This window comes from Leptonychotes weddellii, chromosome 12 (genome assembly GCF_054177405.1).
Source record: "Leptonychotes weddellii isolate Sample4059 chromosome 12, ASM5417740v2, whole genome shotgun sequence".
NCBI lineage: Eukaryota > Metazoa > Chordata > Mammalia > Carnivora > Phocidae > Leptonychotes > Leptonychotes weddellii.
In genome coordinates, this window is record NC_138380.1 from 10821345 (window position 1) to 10840830 (window position 19486).

Sequence of the window (19486 nt, forward strand, 5' to 3'; positions counted from 1 at the left end):
GGTGGACCAGAGAGGAGGGGGCTGGGAAACACTCTGAGCTCCAACATTGCTCAGATTAGGTATGTTTTACCCTGGAAAGGGAAAGTAAAATGCTGAATTCCAGATCCATTCTCTTCTATGTCAGGGACCAAACCACCTGATCTCCATTCTTGTCCTTCTGATACCTGACACCATCCCTTATTCTGACCAATGGACACCTCTTTGGGAACTGAATCCTGCCACTGAAAGAATTCACATATTTTTGTTTTCAACCCTAGAACCCTTTCTTCCTATATCTTACTTAGTCTTCTTCCATCCCTCCTCTCCATCCTTTCCAGAGACCCTGAGCTGAACGTCATCCTTTGAAAAGGCTTTTGACATCAATATGAAGCTTATCCTCTTCTGGGCTCTCTTGAACCTGCCTGGTGAGTATCTTCACATTTTTCTCTTTACTTGCCAAAGAGGAATCCTGGGAGAATCATGAAAGATAGACAGATACAGACAGGAGGCACATTGCAGACTACAAGTGTAGAACTGACTCTCCCTCACCACTGCCACTGTCCCCACCAGCTTTCCACCTGTGACACTGCCTGCCTGCCTCACCTCAGCTTGACTGTTTGTATGCTCTTTGGGGAGGCATGGACATTGAAACCCTAACACTAAATCTGTTCCCAAGGAAGACTGTGACCCAGCTCAGGGCCAGTCTAGAGTGGGACTGTTGCCGTCAGGAGGGAATGAGAAGTGGAGGCAGGGGTTGAGAGCAGAGGTTCAACTAATGGACACAGCAGAGCATTCAAGGGTTTTAGGTCTTGTCCTGACAGGTTCCAGTTACTCAAGCAAAAACCTTGGAGGCATTCATAAAATCTCTTTGTCTCACACCCCACATTCAATCTGTTTGGAAAATTTTGTTGGTTCTATCTTCTAAATATATCCCAAATCCAATCACATCTCACCACCTCCACTGATCACAATGGCCAAGACATCATCTTCTGCCTGGATTATCACATGAATCCCCTAAGAGGCCTCTCTGCTTTCTAATCCTACACTCAATACTTCATAAGGAAATGACCATCACTGCCTTATACCTAAAACCCTGATGCGGCTCCACATTCCTTCAGAAGAAAGTCCCACATCTTTACGACGCTCTACAAAACCCTGCATCACTGCTTTTACCTCGATCCTTTCTTGCTCTTCTCCCCCTCACCTGCCATGCCAGCCACACTGGCCTTTATGATACTCCTTAAACAAGTCTTAGGACTCTTGTCCTGATGGTTTCCTCCACCTGGATCCCTGTTCCCCAGATATCTGATGATCTAACTCACCCATCTTCATTCCATTGGTCATCTCTCATGCTGTCCACAGGCCTACCTATCCTGACTTCTGTGTAATATTGCAGAATGCCCCAACACACACACACACACACACACACACACGCACATCCCTGGTACTGCCTCTTCCTCTTTCCCTATTCTACTATTTGTCCCACAGCACCAATCACCATCTAATACACTAAACCATTTACTTATGTTTTGTGTCTACTGTTATGGGATGTCTTCTCTCATCAGAATGTATGAGAGCAGGGGTACTTCTCTGCTTCATTCCCTATATAGCCCAAGCCCCTATAACAGAGCCTGGCGCATATGAGGTGCTCATACTTACTTGTTGAGTGAATACATCATCTCCCCCTCCTCAGATTGTGTTTGCAGTCAGTCTGTTCTTTAAATGGCACTTATATTGTTTTGCCCTGCATTGTTGTAGGGAGAAAGGAGTGAGACTGGTAAAAGCATTCTTAAAAAGGTAAAAACAGTAAGTTCTCCATGAGTAGATTTAACATATGTTCACTGAATTGTAGAAGGTATTTAAGAAAACTTGTATTTTAATCTGAAAAATATTTATTGACAACAAAAGGGAAAACACCTTTATCTTTTGAAATTGATATGTTCCTATCATTTTCTTCATGTTTTTAGAAGAAAGTAAGCCAGTTTGCAAATTTAGTTTATAGAAAAATGTATTACAGAGAAGGGCAGGGGGAACTTAAGCCTATTAAGTAATTTTCCTTTATTTTTCCTAGTGATCCCTGCAAAAATCTCAGAATTTCCTGTCTATGTTTCTCTTTCCAGTTGCTCTGGCTTTTGATCCAGATTACCTAAATGGCATCACTCCCCCATACCTGGTCTACTTGAAATCTGATTACTTGCCCTGTGTTGGAGTTCTGATACACCCCCTTTGGGTGATCACAGCTGCACACTGCAACTTACCGTGAGTAATAAGCCCCCAATGCCACTTTGTGCTTTCGGTTCTCAGGTTGGGCATAGACTCAGATCCCTCCCTGGTGCCATTGCCCAATGAAGTGGGGTTAGGGAGGCCTTCTGGGGATGTGTTCAGTGGTAGAGAAAAAGGCCTTTGGGAAGGGGCTAATAAAGGCCCATAATGATGGATAGGTAATCTCTGCCAAGTCTTCTCTCAAACAACTACATTGTTCCAGAAAGCTTCAGGTGATGTTGGGGATTACAAATCCATCAAACGACAATGAAAAGAATATACAAGTAGTTGGCCATGTGAAGATGATCCATCATCCGTACTTCTCAATCACTTCTATTGAGCATGACCTCATGTTAATCAAGCTGAGAGAGAGTGTTGAACTCAATGACTATGTGCAACTGGTCAACCTGCCTGAAGAACCTGTCCGTGAAGAAACCATGTGCATGGTCTCCACGTGGGCCTATAACCTATGTGATGACTGTGAGTGACAAGATAATCCTCTTCTCTCAGAATAGGACATACTCTGTCCCTTCTCTTCTCTTGGCTTCTGCAATTCTTCCCAATGAGGCTTCTTTTTTTTTTTTTTTTTAAGATTTTATTTATTTATTTGACAGAGAGAGACACAGCGAGAGAGGGAACACAAGCAGGGGGAGTGGGAGAAGGAGAAGCAGGCTTCCCGCCGAGCAGGGAGCCCAATGCAGGGCTCGATCCCAGGACCCTGGGACCATGACCTGAGCTGAAGGCAGATGCTTAATGACTGAGCCACCCAGGCACCCCCCAATGAGGCTTCTTTCTAACTTCTTAATTCGTCCTTGTCATCTCTCTTCCCTTTCCCTGTACCTCACTGAAGGAGTCCTTCAAGCTTTACCCCCTTCACTGTATCCTCCTATCATCTTTGCTTCCAGACATGAGAGAAAAGGTATTAGTGGGAAGAAGACATTTGTATTCTAGTCCTAATTTGCTGTGTGACAGTTGGCCACTTTGCCTTTGGAGCATCAATTTTCTGAACTCCAAAATGTGGCACAAACTATATCAGATGTTTTCAAACTGTTCTAGGCAATAAAGAAACATAAAGCCTTGAAATATTGTAAAATAATATTAATGTATTAAACATAAGATAAATACATAATACTGTGCTAAATCAGGCAGAACTTCTGTATGCAAGACTGTGATACAAAAAAAAAAAAATGAAAAGTTTAAGAAAAATATTTCTGAGGGGCACCTGTGTGGCTCAGTCAGTTGAGCGTCTGCCTTCGGCTCAGGTCATGATCCCAGGGTCCTGGAATCGAGTCCCGAGTTGGGCTCTCTGCTCGGCGGGGAGTCTGCTTCTCCCTCTGTCCCTCCACCAACTTGTGCTTGCTCTCTCTCTCTCTCTTAAATAAATAAATAAAATCTTAAAAAAAAAAACAACTAATGATGTACTGTATGGTGGCTAACTTAACATAATAAAAAAAGAGAAAAAAATTTCTGAAACATTTTTGACTGGTAACATTCTGAACATTCACTCTTTTCTTTACAAAATTTAAAAAATGACTACCATCTAAAACAGTGGACTCTCTCCATATAATCTGAATCTCCTGAATTGCATGGTCGACCTCAGCTTTCTTCTACATCACATGCTGCAGATTCCATGAAAAAACTGAGCAAATTAAGACAACTTTCTCTCTTCTAAGTTTTGAGCCTGTCTGCCCACCATCCCATTCCAATATTCTCCAAATTCAAAACCACTATCTGTAGCTATTAATCAAGAGAGTAATGAGTATGGGAGAAGGAGGGTTGATTAACTATAAGGAAAATGGAACTATGGTCTGTATATACTATATAGTTCTATGATAGACTTTTAGGAAGAATTATTAGTACAATTTAACTCATGAGTAAGTTTGTTTTTGTAATTAATATACATCGTATGCTGTATACCGTAGTATGAAAAGGAGATTCATGTTGACCAAACCTGTCAGACTACACCCACCCGTCTACCCTGACTCTCCATTTATAGAAGTCAGGAGGTGGCTATTCACTTATCTTAACAGTGCTGCCATTCCTCCAAACTTTTTCAACTGCTCTTTTCAGACCTTGAGAGGTACCTTTCCTTGAATATATCAAAAAAGTAGAAATTCGTTTTTCCCCAGCTTTATTGAGGTATAATTAAAAAATAAAGATTATATAGACTTAAGCTATATAGTGTCATGTTTTGATGCCCCCTATTGAGCTAATTATCCATCACCTCACATATTTACCTTATATATATGTGTGTGTGGTGAGAGTATTTAAGACCTACTCTCTTAGAAAGTTTTAAGTACACGGTACAATATTATTAACTATAGCCACCATGCTGTACATTCAATCTCCAGTACTTAGACATCTAATAACTAAAAGTTTGTACCCTTTGATCAACAACCCTCCCCCATATCTTCCACCCACCAGCCTCTGACAACCACCATTGTATTCTCCATTTCTGTGAGTTTGGCTTTTTTAGATTCCACATAGGTGTGAGATTATATGGTATTTGTCTTTCTTTGTCTGGCTTATTTCACTTAGCATTATGTCCTCTACACAAGTAGAAACTTTTTGTCCTGTGAGAGTCAATTTGAGTTTTGAAAATAAATGTCTCCCTGATGAGCAGTATACTTGATTCATCTGGATTATGACACTTGTATCTAAAAGAGATACAACTTACCCCCGCCCCACCTCCAAAATTCAGTTTATTTTGATCTGGCTTATGAAGTCATTTTTTTTTTTTTAACAGATACTGGATTTTTCTGATCTGACAAATGAAAACTAGACTCTCTAGATTCCTTCAAATTCTAAAAGTAGAAGAGATGTCATTTAAGGGTACAAACTTAAAACTAGTAGATAAACAAGTCCTGGAGACCTAATGTATAGCATACTTAATACAGACAACAATATCATACTATAATCAAACTTGCTAAGAGACTAGATCTTAATTATTACCACCACAGAAAAGAAATGATAATTATGTGACATGTTAGAGGAGCTAACAATAGCTACAATAGCAATCACATTACAATCCATAAATATATCAAATAAACACATTGAACACCTTAAATTTATATATTGTTACATGTCAAATATATTTCAGTAAAAAAATTTAAAAGGAGACAGTGATGAATTTAAACTATGGGACAAATAATAAACATGAACACTCCAAAAATAAAATAAAATAATAAAGAATTCCATATTAAAGGCTATTCTTTAAATGTTTTTTTTTTTTTAAAGTAGATTTATTTACTTACTTGAGATAGAGAGAGAGAAAGAGAGAAAGAGTATGCACTTGCGAGGGTTTGGGGAGGGGCCGAGGGAGAGAGAATCTAAAACAGACTCCACACAGAGCACAGAGCCCGACATGGGGCTCTATCTCACAACCCTGAGATCACTACCTGAGCCAAAACCAAGAGTTGGACGCTTAACTAACTACATCATCCAAGCACAGTCAGTTAAGCATTTAGAGTTCTAGAAAATCTTTAGTTCATTGCAGAGATGTCTCATATTTACATATAACTTCCAGGAATTTAACCTCTTTTATAAAGAGATAAACACTTGTATCATGAGAAATGGTTAATCTGATCATTTCCTGCTGTCTGAGAAGCTACAGCTGTGATTTCTCTCAGTGTTTGATCTCTTTTCCTTTCTTCCAGAAGAAGAAATGTGCTGAAAAAGAGGGCAAGTAAAAAAGGAGGTTTGTTATCTACTAACTCTTAAGGAAGTTGTACACCTTTCTTTCCTCTAGCCAAGGGGCCCGACTCACTGCAGAATGTGAACATCTCCATAATCTACAGGAGTGAGTGCCTCGAGGCCTATAAAACTTACAGGATCCAAGAAAGTATGCTGTGCCTGGGCATTGTTCCAGGAAGGAGGCTGCCCTGCAAGGTAATGTACTTGATGCCTTAGTTTTCCCATTTTATTTCTTGTGTCTTTTGCCAGAAAGATAAGATAACCCTACATCCCTTTTGTTCCAGCAGGAAGTCACAGCTGCCCCAGCAGTCTGCAATGGGGTACTTCAAGGGATATTGACTTTTTTAGATGGATGTGTTTTGAGAGCTGATGTTGGCATCTATACCAGAATCTTTAAGTACATGCCCTGGATTAGAAATACAATGGACAACTACTGAGCTGCCATAACAGGAAGTCTAGATCATGTGACACAGCCTGTCCCTATGTCCAGCCTCACAATGGAGCCTAAATAGATGCCCTCGGTTGCGCCAGGCATGCCTGTCTCTCTTCTGCCCAACAGAGTGGGTGATGTGTACATCCCCGTACTGTGACCATACATGACAACCCTTCTTCTTCCTCTTTTGACAAAGATGACAAACGCCATATCCCTTAGGCAGTTGAAGTTTATGAAGTGGGGACTGTGTTCTCACAAAGGGATCATTGACCTATTGAAAAAAGGCCACTCAGCCATTTAGGGTGACAAAACCCCTATTACTTGCATTGAGTTAACATGTGCTTTTGGCAAGTCACACATGCCAGAAGGAAAAAGGAAGCCTGACAAAGAGTGAGCTAACTAGAAGTATAAGTGAGGGAAAAGGTTTCTGGGAAGGGACCTGTAAGAGGTGTTGCGCTTAGTTTCTCCTTGCCCATAGGACTCTCAACACTGGCCACAGATCCTGGTCATTCATTTTGCAAGGTTCTGGATAGAGACTTGAGCCATGAGAGGTTAATACAAAAGCGAACTGGGGGATGAGACATAGCAGGTGAAACAGGGAGTCTGGGCCAGATTTTGTCAACACATGCTTGCCCTTTCTGTTATGCCAGCTGCCACAGGGACTCCATTCTCTCCAACTGTTACTCTTGCATTTGTCTTCCTCTCTTTTCACCTCACCCCTGCAGCTAGCTCCAGTTACCACCTGAGAGTTTTAACTGATAGCTACTGAGAATCAAAAGCACAGAAACCAAACTGAGTTTTAGAGGGTTTTGCCTGTGGCCACTACAGGTGGGACTGTTGAAAATTTACAGTCCAGCTAGGGGACAAGGGAACTCCTCTCAGGAAGCAGAGTTCCAGCAATAAATCTTGTCTTCTCCAGGATTCGAAAACCTCTCGGTAAAGCCTAGCTTGCAGTGTTCAAAAGCAACCCTTTGTGTATGGATTATTCAGGCAATTGTGAGAGCTTCACTTTCATGTGTGTTATTAACTGACATTTTAGCTATGGGGAAACAGATGGTTTTTGCAAGAGAGCACCTCACCCTCTGGAGATGTTTCCCGCCTTAAAATGGCGCTATGATTTCAATAGTTCATCCTGGTACCTTATAAAACTACTTGATTTCAGGTGATGAAGCGTATGTCAAGTTCACTGAATTCCATGGGGATCAGCGCACTGTCTCACCACTATCACTGTATAGTGACTTCCTTGGTTGGAAAATACATTCCTCTGTTGTGAGGTACATAAGGCATTCAGTTAATTCAAGGATGGTAGTGCTGGGAAGGTGGCAAGGGATAGAAAACCCAAATCTAGACTATATCATTTTCAGTGAGGACAATAGCTATTTCCTCTATGTTGAAAGGGGCTGTTGGGGTCCCTGGGGTACAGTACTACATCTGGCACACTGGATCTGCGGCAGTGAGACTTTTAGGAAGTCCCTGCATATGCTCCATTTAGTCCCATTATTTGTTTATGGAGTCACAAAAAAGCCCTCAAGAAAATGAAGAAGGACTTTAGAACAGATCTGCTTATCTATCCCATTATTGAAGTCTACTGAATTGAAAACTTTCTGGTGAGAATTCTCATGGGATACAAATTCTCCTGCCGCAAGCTCACCCTGAAAAATCCTACTAAATAATTTTTCCCCAAACAGCTAATCCCCATTCCCTCCATCTTCCTCCTTCTGAGTGCCTGTCAAGGTAGGCCATAAGCCACTCCCAAGAAATTCACATAAATCTCAACCTCAGGGAAGAAAACAACTAGATGTGTGCTCATTGAACTTCTGTCTCCTGAGAAGAACCTCATTCTTCTCTTTCCTTCGGGGCATCCCTCTGAGGGGTTTTATAATCACAGCAGTAGACATGCAATCAGTCCTAATATATCAACCAGTGAAGTCTTTCCACCCTCACTGAACTGTTTATGAAGAAATCTCTTTGAGGTCACAGTGTGGCTTAAGGAAAGATTTCCCAGAGGAATTGCTTGTGCAACTTATTTGGACTTTCAGGGCCTAATTTACCTCTGGTCTATTTACACTCCAAGTTGGGGATGGAATATTGCTAAGCATATTCAAGTCAATGACAAAGAAAGTCAGGTAGGTAGCTGCACCTAGATAGAGCAAGTTTCACAGCCAACAGGTGATCTGGAGTCAGGCATTTGGTCTCCACTAGACCCCAGTGGCAAACCAGAAGCTATTCCCCAAAAAGGAAAAAGGAGCATGACTTTGCTATCATGTTTTGGGAACCTCTATTTTGATTTTCTTATCAGGTTTTGCCATAAACTTCATTTAGTACACGAAAGATACTTCTAGAATCATTGAATCTACAGAATTTAAGCCTAAGAAATAGAGCCAATTGTATTTCAACCTGTGCTGGTTGAAAAGTCTTTTCGGCCTTAGTCTCTTCCTAAACTAGCATCTTTCTAGATCACTCATTAAATGGTTCAGCACACGATATCCTAATGAGATATATGTTGCTTATAACATTTAGAGGTCTTCAGATACCATTTTTCATAGTAGGGAGCACAAGTATAACAATACATTCATTTCAATAGAGGAATCCAACATACACCCACAAGGTTAACCAGTTATACCACCTACCCACTACCATATATCTGTCTTTGCAAGCCAGGAAACTTGCTACTTCCTGTTATCTCATCCTACCAATATGATATCATTAATATCTTTGAGACTGTCAAGTTCTTTAAAGACTATATTCAGGTTCAGGGGCAGAGCAATGATGACTGCCTGAGCGTGGAGGTAAAAATATACTGTTGTCCCTGACAAATGAAAGCTAATTAATTCTGAGCTTCTCAAAGCCATGTACAAAAATACATTTTCCAGATGGATAGTTGCATACTGAGTGTGAAAGACTGCATTTTTTTTGCTCTAGTAAGGAACCACATACGGAACAGCAACTATAATTGGAGGTACCACGCGATACTCAAACACTATCATTCCCCACCACCCTTATGACATGAACAGCTGAAGAACCAAATGAAATTATAATACAAAATATCACCCGGCATATTTCAAGTCTATGTTGGTAGTACTGGCCTCTGCAGTGTGCTGATGCTTTAGATTTACTAAGGGGATGTTCGATCAACTTTCTCTTAGCCCTTTCTACAACAAAAGCTCACTTTGCAGGCCTGAAGGATATTGTAGAGATTCTACCAGTTGTAGAAAAAAATGTATGTACCCCTTCCACCCCTGCCAGTGCACACAGGTACTGTAGAAATAAATTCTAGATGGTTTCAGAGCCACATTGAATTACTCTAGGGAAGACTTAGGTAAAAAATCCAATTATCCCTCAATTTTCATAAGCCCCACTCTGATCAGAGGATAGCACTGATTATAAGTCTTCCCCACCACCACAAATACCACAAATTAGTACCAATTCAGAATCAGAATCTCAAAAAATTCAGCTATGTTCTTGTCCCTAGAGCACAAGTCACCAAGTAAATAGACTCAGGCCATCTTTGTATGGGCTGGAAGGGACAATGTTAGAACAAGTTTCATTCTTTAGAGTACTGGGTTCCCCTTCATTCAAGGGGCATTGAATGAGTTAATGTAACTGAGGGGGTGCCTGGGTGGCTCAGCCATTATGCGTCTGCCTTCAGCTCAGGTCATGATCCCAGGGTCCTTTGATGAGCCCTGCATCAGGCTCCCTGCTCTGCGGGAAGTCTGCTTCTCCCTCTCCCACTCCCCCTGCTTGTGTTCCCTCTCTCCCTGTGTCTCTCTCTGTCAAATAAATAAGTAAAATCTTTAAAAAAAAAAAAAAATGTAACTAATTGAGGTTTGTGATGTAGGGAGGAGCCCATATCACTTTAGCATGTTGACTCACACCAGTCCACTATTATCAAATCCGTCAGGTGTTTTTTGTTTTTTGGTTATATAAATCAAATAAGAGCTTGAACTTCCTGTTCCAGTTTCATTCCTGGGGATCCTAGTTTTGTGGGGAATGCTTGAAAGAATCCTCTTTAGGGCCCCCAAACATCACCAGATAAGATTGTTTGTTTGTTTCCATTTTAAGAGTAAGAGAGGCAGATGAACTTAATAACTTGACATTTGTCCTTTTTCCTTAAACAAATTAAACTAAAATCTGAGAGGCCTTTTAGCGGGGGACAAAGGCCACTGTAAGAGGGCAATGTGTGACACTTGTAACGTTCTTCTGAACAGCCTCTTTGTTTATTTGCACTTTATGTTTTTAGCAGGAAATATGGTAGAATCCACCACTCAGGATCCTGAATGATGGGATACATCTTTCTAATTTTAAGTTTCAGACTTGGGACTCTCATGTTGCCATGTATCTAAGCCATATTCTCTATCAGCTCTAGAAGTAACTTTGCCAGAAATTTCCCTTCCCATCTTATTCCTTTGTCTCTCTCAACTTGTTCAGAACTTATGTAGAGAAAATGGTGGGGGGGGGGGAGCGTGTCATTCATCAGTTTTTTCAAATCATAATAACATGTTAGGATTTGGACAGCGTGTGTTGTTCCATTGAGTAAGGGGATACCCCCTATAACCACTGTTCCCAAGGCTGAAAAGCTATGATCCCAAAAGTTAAATGAGGATGGATAGGCCAGGGTCTTACAAAAACAAGGTGAAGATTAGGCTCGAGCCTATGTTTGTGCAGGAAATTCATGTCAGCTACTGTACGTGATGAGACTTTCAAGACTTCTTACAATTTGTAATTCTTCTCCTGTGCATTCATTTCAAGGACAGGAAGATTTCAGAAACCATAAGATGAGCTCTGTTCAATAGGGAATCAGGGTGGAAAAAAAGCCTTGATATGAGGTCATTGGCTCTAACAACTGGAGTAGAATCAAGTTGCCCACTGGAAGCTAAAGATAGAGATTAGAGAAACTGGCCTTGGGGCTGACACAGGCAAGGAACCCCAAGGTCATTGCTCCCAGGCCCTTTGAAAACTCAGCAGTACTAGGCACCTTCATTATCTCACTTTGGGGTTTCTTGCAGGTACTCTGACTAAAATCAAACCAGTGTTCCTTGTCATCTCTCTTTCCCAGTCTATGATTTGCTGTTTGTTGTTGTTGTTGGTTTGTTTTTAAGAGATTATTAAGTGTTAGTAAATCACATGTAGGATTTGCTTCGACTATAAAACGTGCATCCAAACTTGCTTTTGCCTGGCTCTCTGTAGCCCCAAACCCCTACCTTGAGCCATTTAGTTGGCACACCTATAATCTCTAGAGCCCCATCTACAAGAGCAGCCCAAGACATGGCTCCAATGCTATCCTTGGTTAAAAGAAGTTTAGCTCATCACCAGGCCAAACTTGCTGTTATACTTTTCTACCCAAATAGCCCAATTTTAGTAACTGGGCTTCTGTTCTATTCCTGCAGTGAAGGCTCCTCCCCTCCTCACCCCCCTTTTTTAAATCCCAGTTCCATTAATGCTGTCTTTGTATTGACAACCTTGTCTGTTTCCCCAGCTCCTGTAAGCCTAGGGCTCTGCCTGACTCTTCCCAGATGTTGCTGGAAACCCATAGGAGGCCTGCTGGTTTTCCTGGCCTGCTGCCCCTCTACTGGCCACCTGCCTGACTTCCCTTCCACCTTCACTTCAATATGCTTTGCTATCTGGATCCTGTCAGCTTAGCTGACTCTCCCCAGTGATTGTTATCTCCCCACTCTGATTTCTACCGTCTGCCCCTCCAGTGTGAGTTTATCTTATTTCTATATCCCCAAAAGGATGATCTCGGGCTTAGCGCAGCTGAAAGAGCACAAGTTTGGGATTCAATTTGGTATTTAATCCCAACTTCCACAGCTACTAGCTGTGTGTCCTCAGTCATTAAGGAATTCAACCTGTCTTGTTTAGTTTATCTCTAAAATAGGACCAATAATACTCTTCTGGATTATTGGGAATAAATAGGATAATTTATGTAAGGCACGAAGCATAATATTTAGCACACAGTAGGCACTCAATAAATGCTAATCCCACTTAAATCTTTGCCAAGGTATTACTGGTAATCGGTCACCATTTCTTTACACCTGAGTTTATCTTTCTTCAATTAGGACGGAAGCTATTTTCATGTACACACACACAACACACACACACACACACACACACACACACAATCAATCAGGTTATGTCAGAGAGCCAAAGAACATCCTGATAGAATTTACCAATATAAGTTCCCTTTCCTCAGGCGTCAGGCACTTGTGCCTTTCCCTGCCTGTATGGGAGAGGCCCTTAGGTATGAAATACAGAAAGGAAGTTTTACAACGTTACTGTATTTATTTGGGTAGCGGTCTAAATCTGTAACTGCAACATAAGTACCTTGTAGTATCACTTAGGCAATTGCTAGATAGGGTTGCTTTGTTTTTGAAGTGTTTCCCTGATTTCATAAATCCTAAACACTCATTCTATGTAATGAGGAGAACCCACAAAAGTAGAAAAATAAGTTTAAATTCACAATCCTAACTATTATATTATTTTGTAAAGTTTTCTGGTATTCTATACCTTCTCCTCAGTTTAGCTAACTGTTAATCCACGTCGGGATTCATTGCCTACCGAACCAGTTAATGCAGTTTATCCCTGTTTATCCTTAACAAGCCCCAAACTCAAAGGACTTGCATGGATTCTGAAGCTCTAATAATTATTAACCCATTATCAACTCTCTCTTCCCAAGCCCACCTGTATCTAAGCCCCTACCTTCACATTAGACCCATGCTTGCTCTTCTGCTCAGGGGCCTGGAAATGATGGTGTAGGGGCCATAAATATGGGCTATGTTGCTGTTCTGGGCTCAGGAATCTAAATTATAACAAAGACACTCATCCTGCAAGTGAAACTTTGAGCTCATGCTTTCTGCTTTCCAAGGACCTTCTAAATGAAGGAATAAGGAAGGTAAGAAGAGGGGTAAAATTTGGAGGAGGTAAAGAGGATACATGCCTCGTATTTCTTGAAAGTTCACACCATATCTGGTAAAATACTGAAAATGGAGTATTCTATGCATGTATCGATTAGTTGAGAGGATGACTAAGACAAAGGAGAACAGAGAGATGGCTGCCTTAGGTGAGGATACTCACCGGCAAGCCCTGGAAGTCCACCATCTTAAAACGAATCCAAACTATGGAGATACGACAGGGCAGAATCCAATTTACACAATCATAACATATAGTACTTTCCCCTCCAAATGATTGGATATTGTTAGTATAATTTTGTCTATTCCCATCTGGACCCCTCAAAACCTAGGACAAGTCTGTGGGGTACTGAGCGTCTTTGCAGGACACTCACCTGACCTGCTGTCACATCACGTGTGGACGTCCCAGTGCTCTCTGACCACGTCTGCAACATGATGGGCGCTGGCTTTCTGGAAGGGGCAGAGATGCCCACCACGTCACACCTCCCTCATTGCAGTGGTGATGCATTCATCATGCAACAAGGCAGCATCATGAGGTATTGAGAGTCATCAACTCGGAATTCCTGTACTTGAGTGCTGGTTATGTGACATCAGGCAAGTCATCCCAGGTGTCGAGCATCCATTTCCCTATAAAAACAAAAACAGAAAAAAAAAACCCACAAAAAATGGTGGTTCTTGCCTAATCGGGCATTTGAAAGTATTGTTTGAGAAAATGAAGATAAACATACTTCCCAAGGACATGGACAAATCCCTCACACCAGCCTGCAGACAGGAGACTACATCACAGAGACCAGTATTTCCTATCTGAATAATGACAGGTAAATAACATAATCCAACCAAAAAGCATTGTTTGGGCCCCTAACATCGGCCAATCTAGGAGGGCTAGTTTAATCACCAAGGAATAAAGGGTCTAGGCAGTGGTATTAAGGCATAGTTCATGGTCCAAGTGAGCAGAATTGCATCTGGGAAGTCTCCACAGAGCTCCCAGGGATGGAGGTTCAAGAGGTCCCATCAGAGCAATGTTGCTTTCCATTGCTTCGGTGATGGTGCTTGGCTGTAGTTGTTTCAAGAGCAGCTAGGAGAGGACCTGATCATTCCTTTTTTTTTTTTTTAATTTTATTATGTTAATCACCGTACATTACATCTTTAGTTTTTGATGTAGTGCTCCACGATTCATTGTTTGTGTATAACACCCAGTGCTCCATGCAGAATGTGCCCTCTTTAATACCCATCACCAGGCTAAACCATCCTCCCACCCCACTCCCCTCTAGAACCCTCAGTTTGTTTTTCAGAGTCCATCTTCTCCCATGGTTCATCTCCCCCTCTGATTTTCCCCCCTTCATTCTTCCCCTCCTGCTATCTTCTTCTTCTTCTTTTTTTAAAATATATATTGTATTATTTGTTTCAGAGGTACAGATCCACAATTCAACAGTCCTGCACAATTCACAGTGCTCACCACAGCACACACCCTCCCCAATGTGTATCACCCAGCCACCCCATCCCTCCCATCCCCCACCACTCCAGCAACCCTCAGTTTCTTTCCTGAGATTAAGAATTCCTCATATCAGTGAGGTCATATGATACATGTCTTTCTCTGATTGACTTATTTCGCTCAGCATAACACCCTCCAGTTCCATCCATGTCGTTGCAAATGGCAAGATCTCATTCCTTTTGATGGCTGCATAATATTCCATTGTATATATATACCACTTCTTCTTTATCCATTCATCTGTCGATGGACATCTTGGCTCTTTCCACAGTTTGGCTATTGTGGACATTGCTGCTATAAACATCGGGGTGCACGTACCCCTTCGGATCCCTACATTTGTATCTTTGGGGTAAATATCTTGGGTGGGTTTTGAGGTTGGGAGCAGCTGGGCTTCCTTTGGTGGCCTCTGTAAGACCAACATTTTCTCTAAGCTCACGCCTCAGCTGGGGGCCCAGCCCTGGGATGGCACTGGGACCGTGAGTGCCAAGGAACCTCTCCCTCTTCCAGGACTAACTTCAGGGGCTTGGCTTCCCCCAGCACAGAAGGAAAGACTGGGTGACAGCCTGGGCTTGACAATCAGTGCTGGATTGGCAAGTCATCGGAGATGTTGAAGATTTTCTCGTGGGCCAAGGTTTTCTTTATGCTCTGGGTGGGCAAGGTACCTCTGAGCATCCTGACCAATTCTGAGATGCTAGGGTCCCAAGCACATTAGACTTCATGCTTTCTTCCATTAGAGGATGTGAAGCCTCCTGATACCAGGGAGAAAACGTAAGATGGAAAGAGAAAGTATGTCATAGGTTCCAGTCAAACACAGATCCTGTTTTTCTTGCTCATTGATGTGACCCATTTGTGATGCTGGTCTCTCTTCGGGGTGCAATTTAGAGAAAGCTCGAACCAACAGCCCCTGGCCACCATGGCCTTCTCAGACTGCACTGCAGTGCTCTGTGCTGCCCAGTTTGTCCCAGGATCCTTGGACTCTGGACAGGTTTCTGGACTGTGCTGGACTCTGTTAGTGCTTACTCAGCACTCCTGACTTGGCCCATGTGGGATGCCACCTCTTGGAACGCGTATCTCCAGAGATAAGCCACCAGCTGTGTGGCCCGTGAAAGCTGAAGGCAAACCAGAAACACTCTGTGCCATCGTCCAGGGAGAGATTCTGCCCCGGGGTTGTAGGCAGGGCCACACGGTGGGCAGAAGCTCAGTCCCTCCCCATAGCCCCTCTTGCTGGGCAGAGAACCCCTCCCGGAACCTCTGGGTGGTGACAGTGGGAGGTGTGGCCTCTGAGGCCTCCCTAAAAGTGTGCCTGAAGCTCGGTGCTGTGCCCAGCCTCAGGCAAACCAGGGCCTCTCTCCCGGGGAGTACCCCTCGCCTTGGCCCTGCCTTCCTGACTGCATCACAGCCCACTGACTCAGTTGGCCTGGCCCTTGGATCTAAACAGCTTTGTTGAAAGGACAGTCCATTGGTTTATGCTAGAGAGCTTTTTTCTGAGAAGGCACAGCAGGCTGGCAGGAGATGTGCCCTAGAATAGAGTAAAATTGTATCACATGACTTAAAAAAAAATCGCATGAACAAAATCCACCAAAAGGATAACAAAATGGTAGCTTTGGGTAATGCACTATTTGTGCGTTGTTCCCTCTTTTATGTTTCTGGATGTTCTATTTTTTTTTCCCCTACCGTAAACATTTACTATTTTGTAATGGGGGAAAAGCAACTGAGATAAAGGGGTGCAATGTTTCACGTACCGTGGCATTTTAAACAAAGACTAAATATTTGTGACATGGAGACCCAGGGAAGGAATAATGAAGTGGACATTCTCCAGCAGGTACCTGTCACACTCTGTCCCCTCTCAGCTAGTGGCTGTGGCTTAACTGGTGACAGGTAGAACCCCTTCATTCTTAGGTCCATAGGGAGGCTCTTGTGAATGATTATTTTTTATTTTGATTTTTAAAAAGATTTTATTTATTTAGTTGAGAGAGAGAGAGAGCACAAGAGGGAGGAGGGGCAGAGGGAGAGGGAGAAGCTGACTCCTCGCTGAGCAGGGAGCCTGACGAGGGGCTTGATCCCAGGACCCTAGGGTCATGACCTGAGCCGAAGGCAGATGCGTAACTGACCGAGCCACCCAGGTGCCCTTCTTGTGAATAATTATAACACAAACACTCAGTGAGTCCGTTCAGAGGTCTTCTACATGCCTTCTCTGTGTGTCTCATCCACACAGTACCCCGTGAGGTGGGCACTATTATCATCATGCCCATTTTAGAGAATAGAATACTGAGGCATTGAGAAGCCAGAGAGATGCAACCCTGGGATTTGAGGCCAGGTAACTCTCAGCCACAGGGTCTGGGTGCACAACCACTGTGCCATTCTGCCTCTTCCAGGAGCAGAAACCCAGGTGGAACCCGAAGAAAGGAGAGGCAAGCAGAGGGGGACGGGCCACGAAGGAGGATGTAGGTGCTCAGTCTGGGCTGGTTTGGGTGGGCCTGGACCACAGCGTGGCCAGGGAGAGTCTGGGAATAGTTGGGGCTGACGCTGTCTTGTTCTTCCCGCAGTGTGCTGGACATCTTCCCCACTGTGGTAGCTCTGGCCGGGGCCAGCCTGCCCCAGGACCGGCACTTTGACGGTTTGGATGCGTCTGAGGTGCTCTTTGGCTGGTCGCAGACTGGGCACAGGGTAAGTGGAGGAGGTGTGTGCTCTGCTCAGGCTCTTCAGGAGATTGGCCTGCTGCCTCTCATCCGGGGCCACCTTTGTGCAAAGAGAACCATCCTTGGACGATGCATAGAGGTGGCTGGCTGCTCCAGGCCTAGTTTGAGAAGGCCTGATGGACGACCTCTTTGAGACAAACCTCTCTTTCCACTCCTCTCCCCCTCTTCCCCTACGATCAATCCAGTTTGCCAATCCAGACTTATATACAGGCGTGCTGATTCCCCATACCACAGGATTTTTTTTCATAATTATTGAGTTTTCTGACACATCGTAGGCACCTGGCACGTTTTTGTTGGATGAGATGGCTGAGTAGTGTGAGTGACTTGTGTATCGTGGGGCTCCCCGACTAGAATGGAACTTTCCAGAAGGCAAGGATTTCACCAAGAATTCTCAGTGCACTTCACAATCCCTGGCACCCAGCCAGCATGCAGTCAACGTGGATCTGATGAACAAATGAATGAACAGACACATAAACGAAACAGCTCTTGAATGGCAGGGCCAACAAGGGCTTTATGCCCCTGACCTTCCCCACCCCCCCGCCCTGGCTCCCGGAGGGCCCGGCCTGTGACTTTGCAGCACCTGCACCGCAGGGTCCCCTCCTCGTGTGTGCTGAGGCACTCGGGGGCAGTGACAGCCAGGATGTGTCGGGCCCGATGGCCTTTCCATGTCATTTCCATGTGTTTTCCTTTCACCCAAAGGAAGAGGAAGTGGGCGGAGGGAACCCCAAACCCCTTTGTAGGGCCTAGCGAGCACATGGCTTCTCAGTTTGGGACCCACACATCAAAGGGTCTATTTGTGTCTTTACCGAGGGTCACATGGAAGTGACTCAAATGCTGCTCAGATGTACGGTGGCCGTCACCGAAGCTGCCCCCGGCCCTCAGCCGGCTGGGGGCAGGCCAGCACTCTGGCCCCGAGAGGGCCCCCCGTGCTTCTGTGAGCGTTCATGCAGTTTCTGGGGCTTGTCAGACGTGCCTGAAATGCCCTCTGCAGAAGCACGGCTTCTCCTGCAATACGGAACCTTCTAGAGCTGCAGACCCTTCCAGGCTGAGCTCTACGGCTGAGCGGCAGCAAAGCAGCAGGAAGATGGTTTCCGCCTTTGGGCTGGAGGTTTGCAGTATGTGACCCTGGGGGGTTATGGAAGACGTCAGTGGAGAGGTGCTCCCGAGTGTTTATTACCACAGCTACTAATAGAATAATTGGGGTCACCAGGAAGTGCTTCAAGGACTCTGAGCTCCCTGACGTGGTCGGTGTGCCTGTGGAAGCCAGCTCCTTGGCGCTCACTTCCGTTCTCAGCCGCGAGAACGCTCATTCCCTCGCTGGTTGCTGCTTTGTGCAGAGTCACCGAGGCCCAGGCTCGGGGCCGCACAGTTACTGGTCTAGTGCCCGACGGGGGTGGGCCCGGGACGCCCGGCAGGAAGACGAGACACAAGCCACAGCACTCTTGGGGGTTTTCGTGGGGACCCATGATGTGTGGGGATGCAGCTAGAGTGCGGCTGCATGTCGGCTCCCTGACCGCACCCCGGGGCCCAGGAGGAAACAGCCGCCCGCACTGCTTACCGGAAGCCGCTGATGGTACCTTCTAGAGCAAAAGCGCTCGGGTGCTGGCACCTTCGGGCCCCACCCAGCCTCCCAGAGCGCTAGATTCCCACAGTGTTTGTGAAGACGCTTGAGATAAGTTTATTTGGAGTTCGAGGGCAGCACAGGTAATTGTTGGCCCTGAGTCTGGTCTTTTCTGGTCACCTGCTGAAAAGACTAGAGTAAATCGTCTTGAATTTGCTGAAGAGAGGCCAGGAGGTAGAGTGAGTGATCATATAGCTATACATTCATATGCATATGGGTATGCACACCTTCGCGGCTCCCCAGGGAAGTTTTAAGCAGCACACTTTAATTGTGTTCACACTCAGATGGGTCCTGGGCTTACAAGGGTTCTCACAGGGCGTGGTTTAGAAAACCACTCCAGTTTCAAGAAGCTCAAAGTAACTCCTAGATGATATCTCAAAAACAGTATGCAAATACGGCTCAGCA

General features: G+C 44.2%; 2 protein-coding genes across 3 annotated transcripts in view; one reads left to right on the forward strand and one right to left on the reverse strand.

The window, feature by feature from the left end:
- The window catches only part of LOC145716456 (uncharacterized), a 30648-nt gene that overhangs the window by 8229 nt on the left and 2933 nt on the right, over window positions 1-19486 (reverse strand). The window contains exons 4-5 of one of the 2 annotated variants that reach the window (XM_081799967.1): window positions 13647-13899; window positions 5758-5910 (exon numbers count right to left, since the gene is read on the reverse strand). In XM_081799967.1, the coding sequence (XP_081656093.1) occupies window positions 13853-13899 (47 nt within the window). In that variant the 3' untranslated portion in view covers window positions 5758-5910; window positions 13647-13852. Of the gene's footprint in view, window positions 1-5757; window positions 5911-13646; window positions 13900-19486 lie in introns of those variants that run through there. The other variant, XM_081799968.1, reaches the window with a different exon arrangement.
- On the forward strand, window positions 365-6371 carry LOC102741512 (putative inactive serine protease 58). Its single transcript, XM_081800898.1, has 5 exons — window positions 365-404; window positions 2100-2238; window positions 2465-2721; window positions 5990-6129; window positions 6219-6371. Exons 1-5 carry the CDS (start codon window positions 365-367, stop codon window positions 6369-6371), a joined length of 729 nt encoding a protein of 242 aa, XP_081657024.1.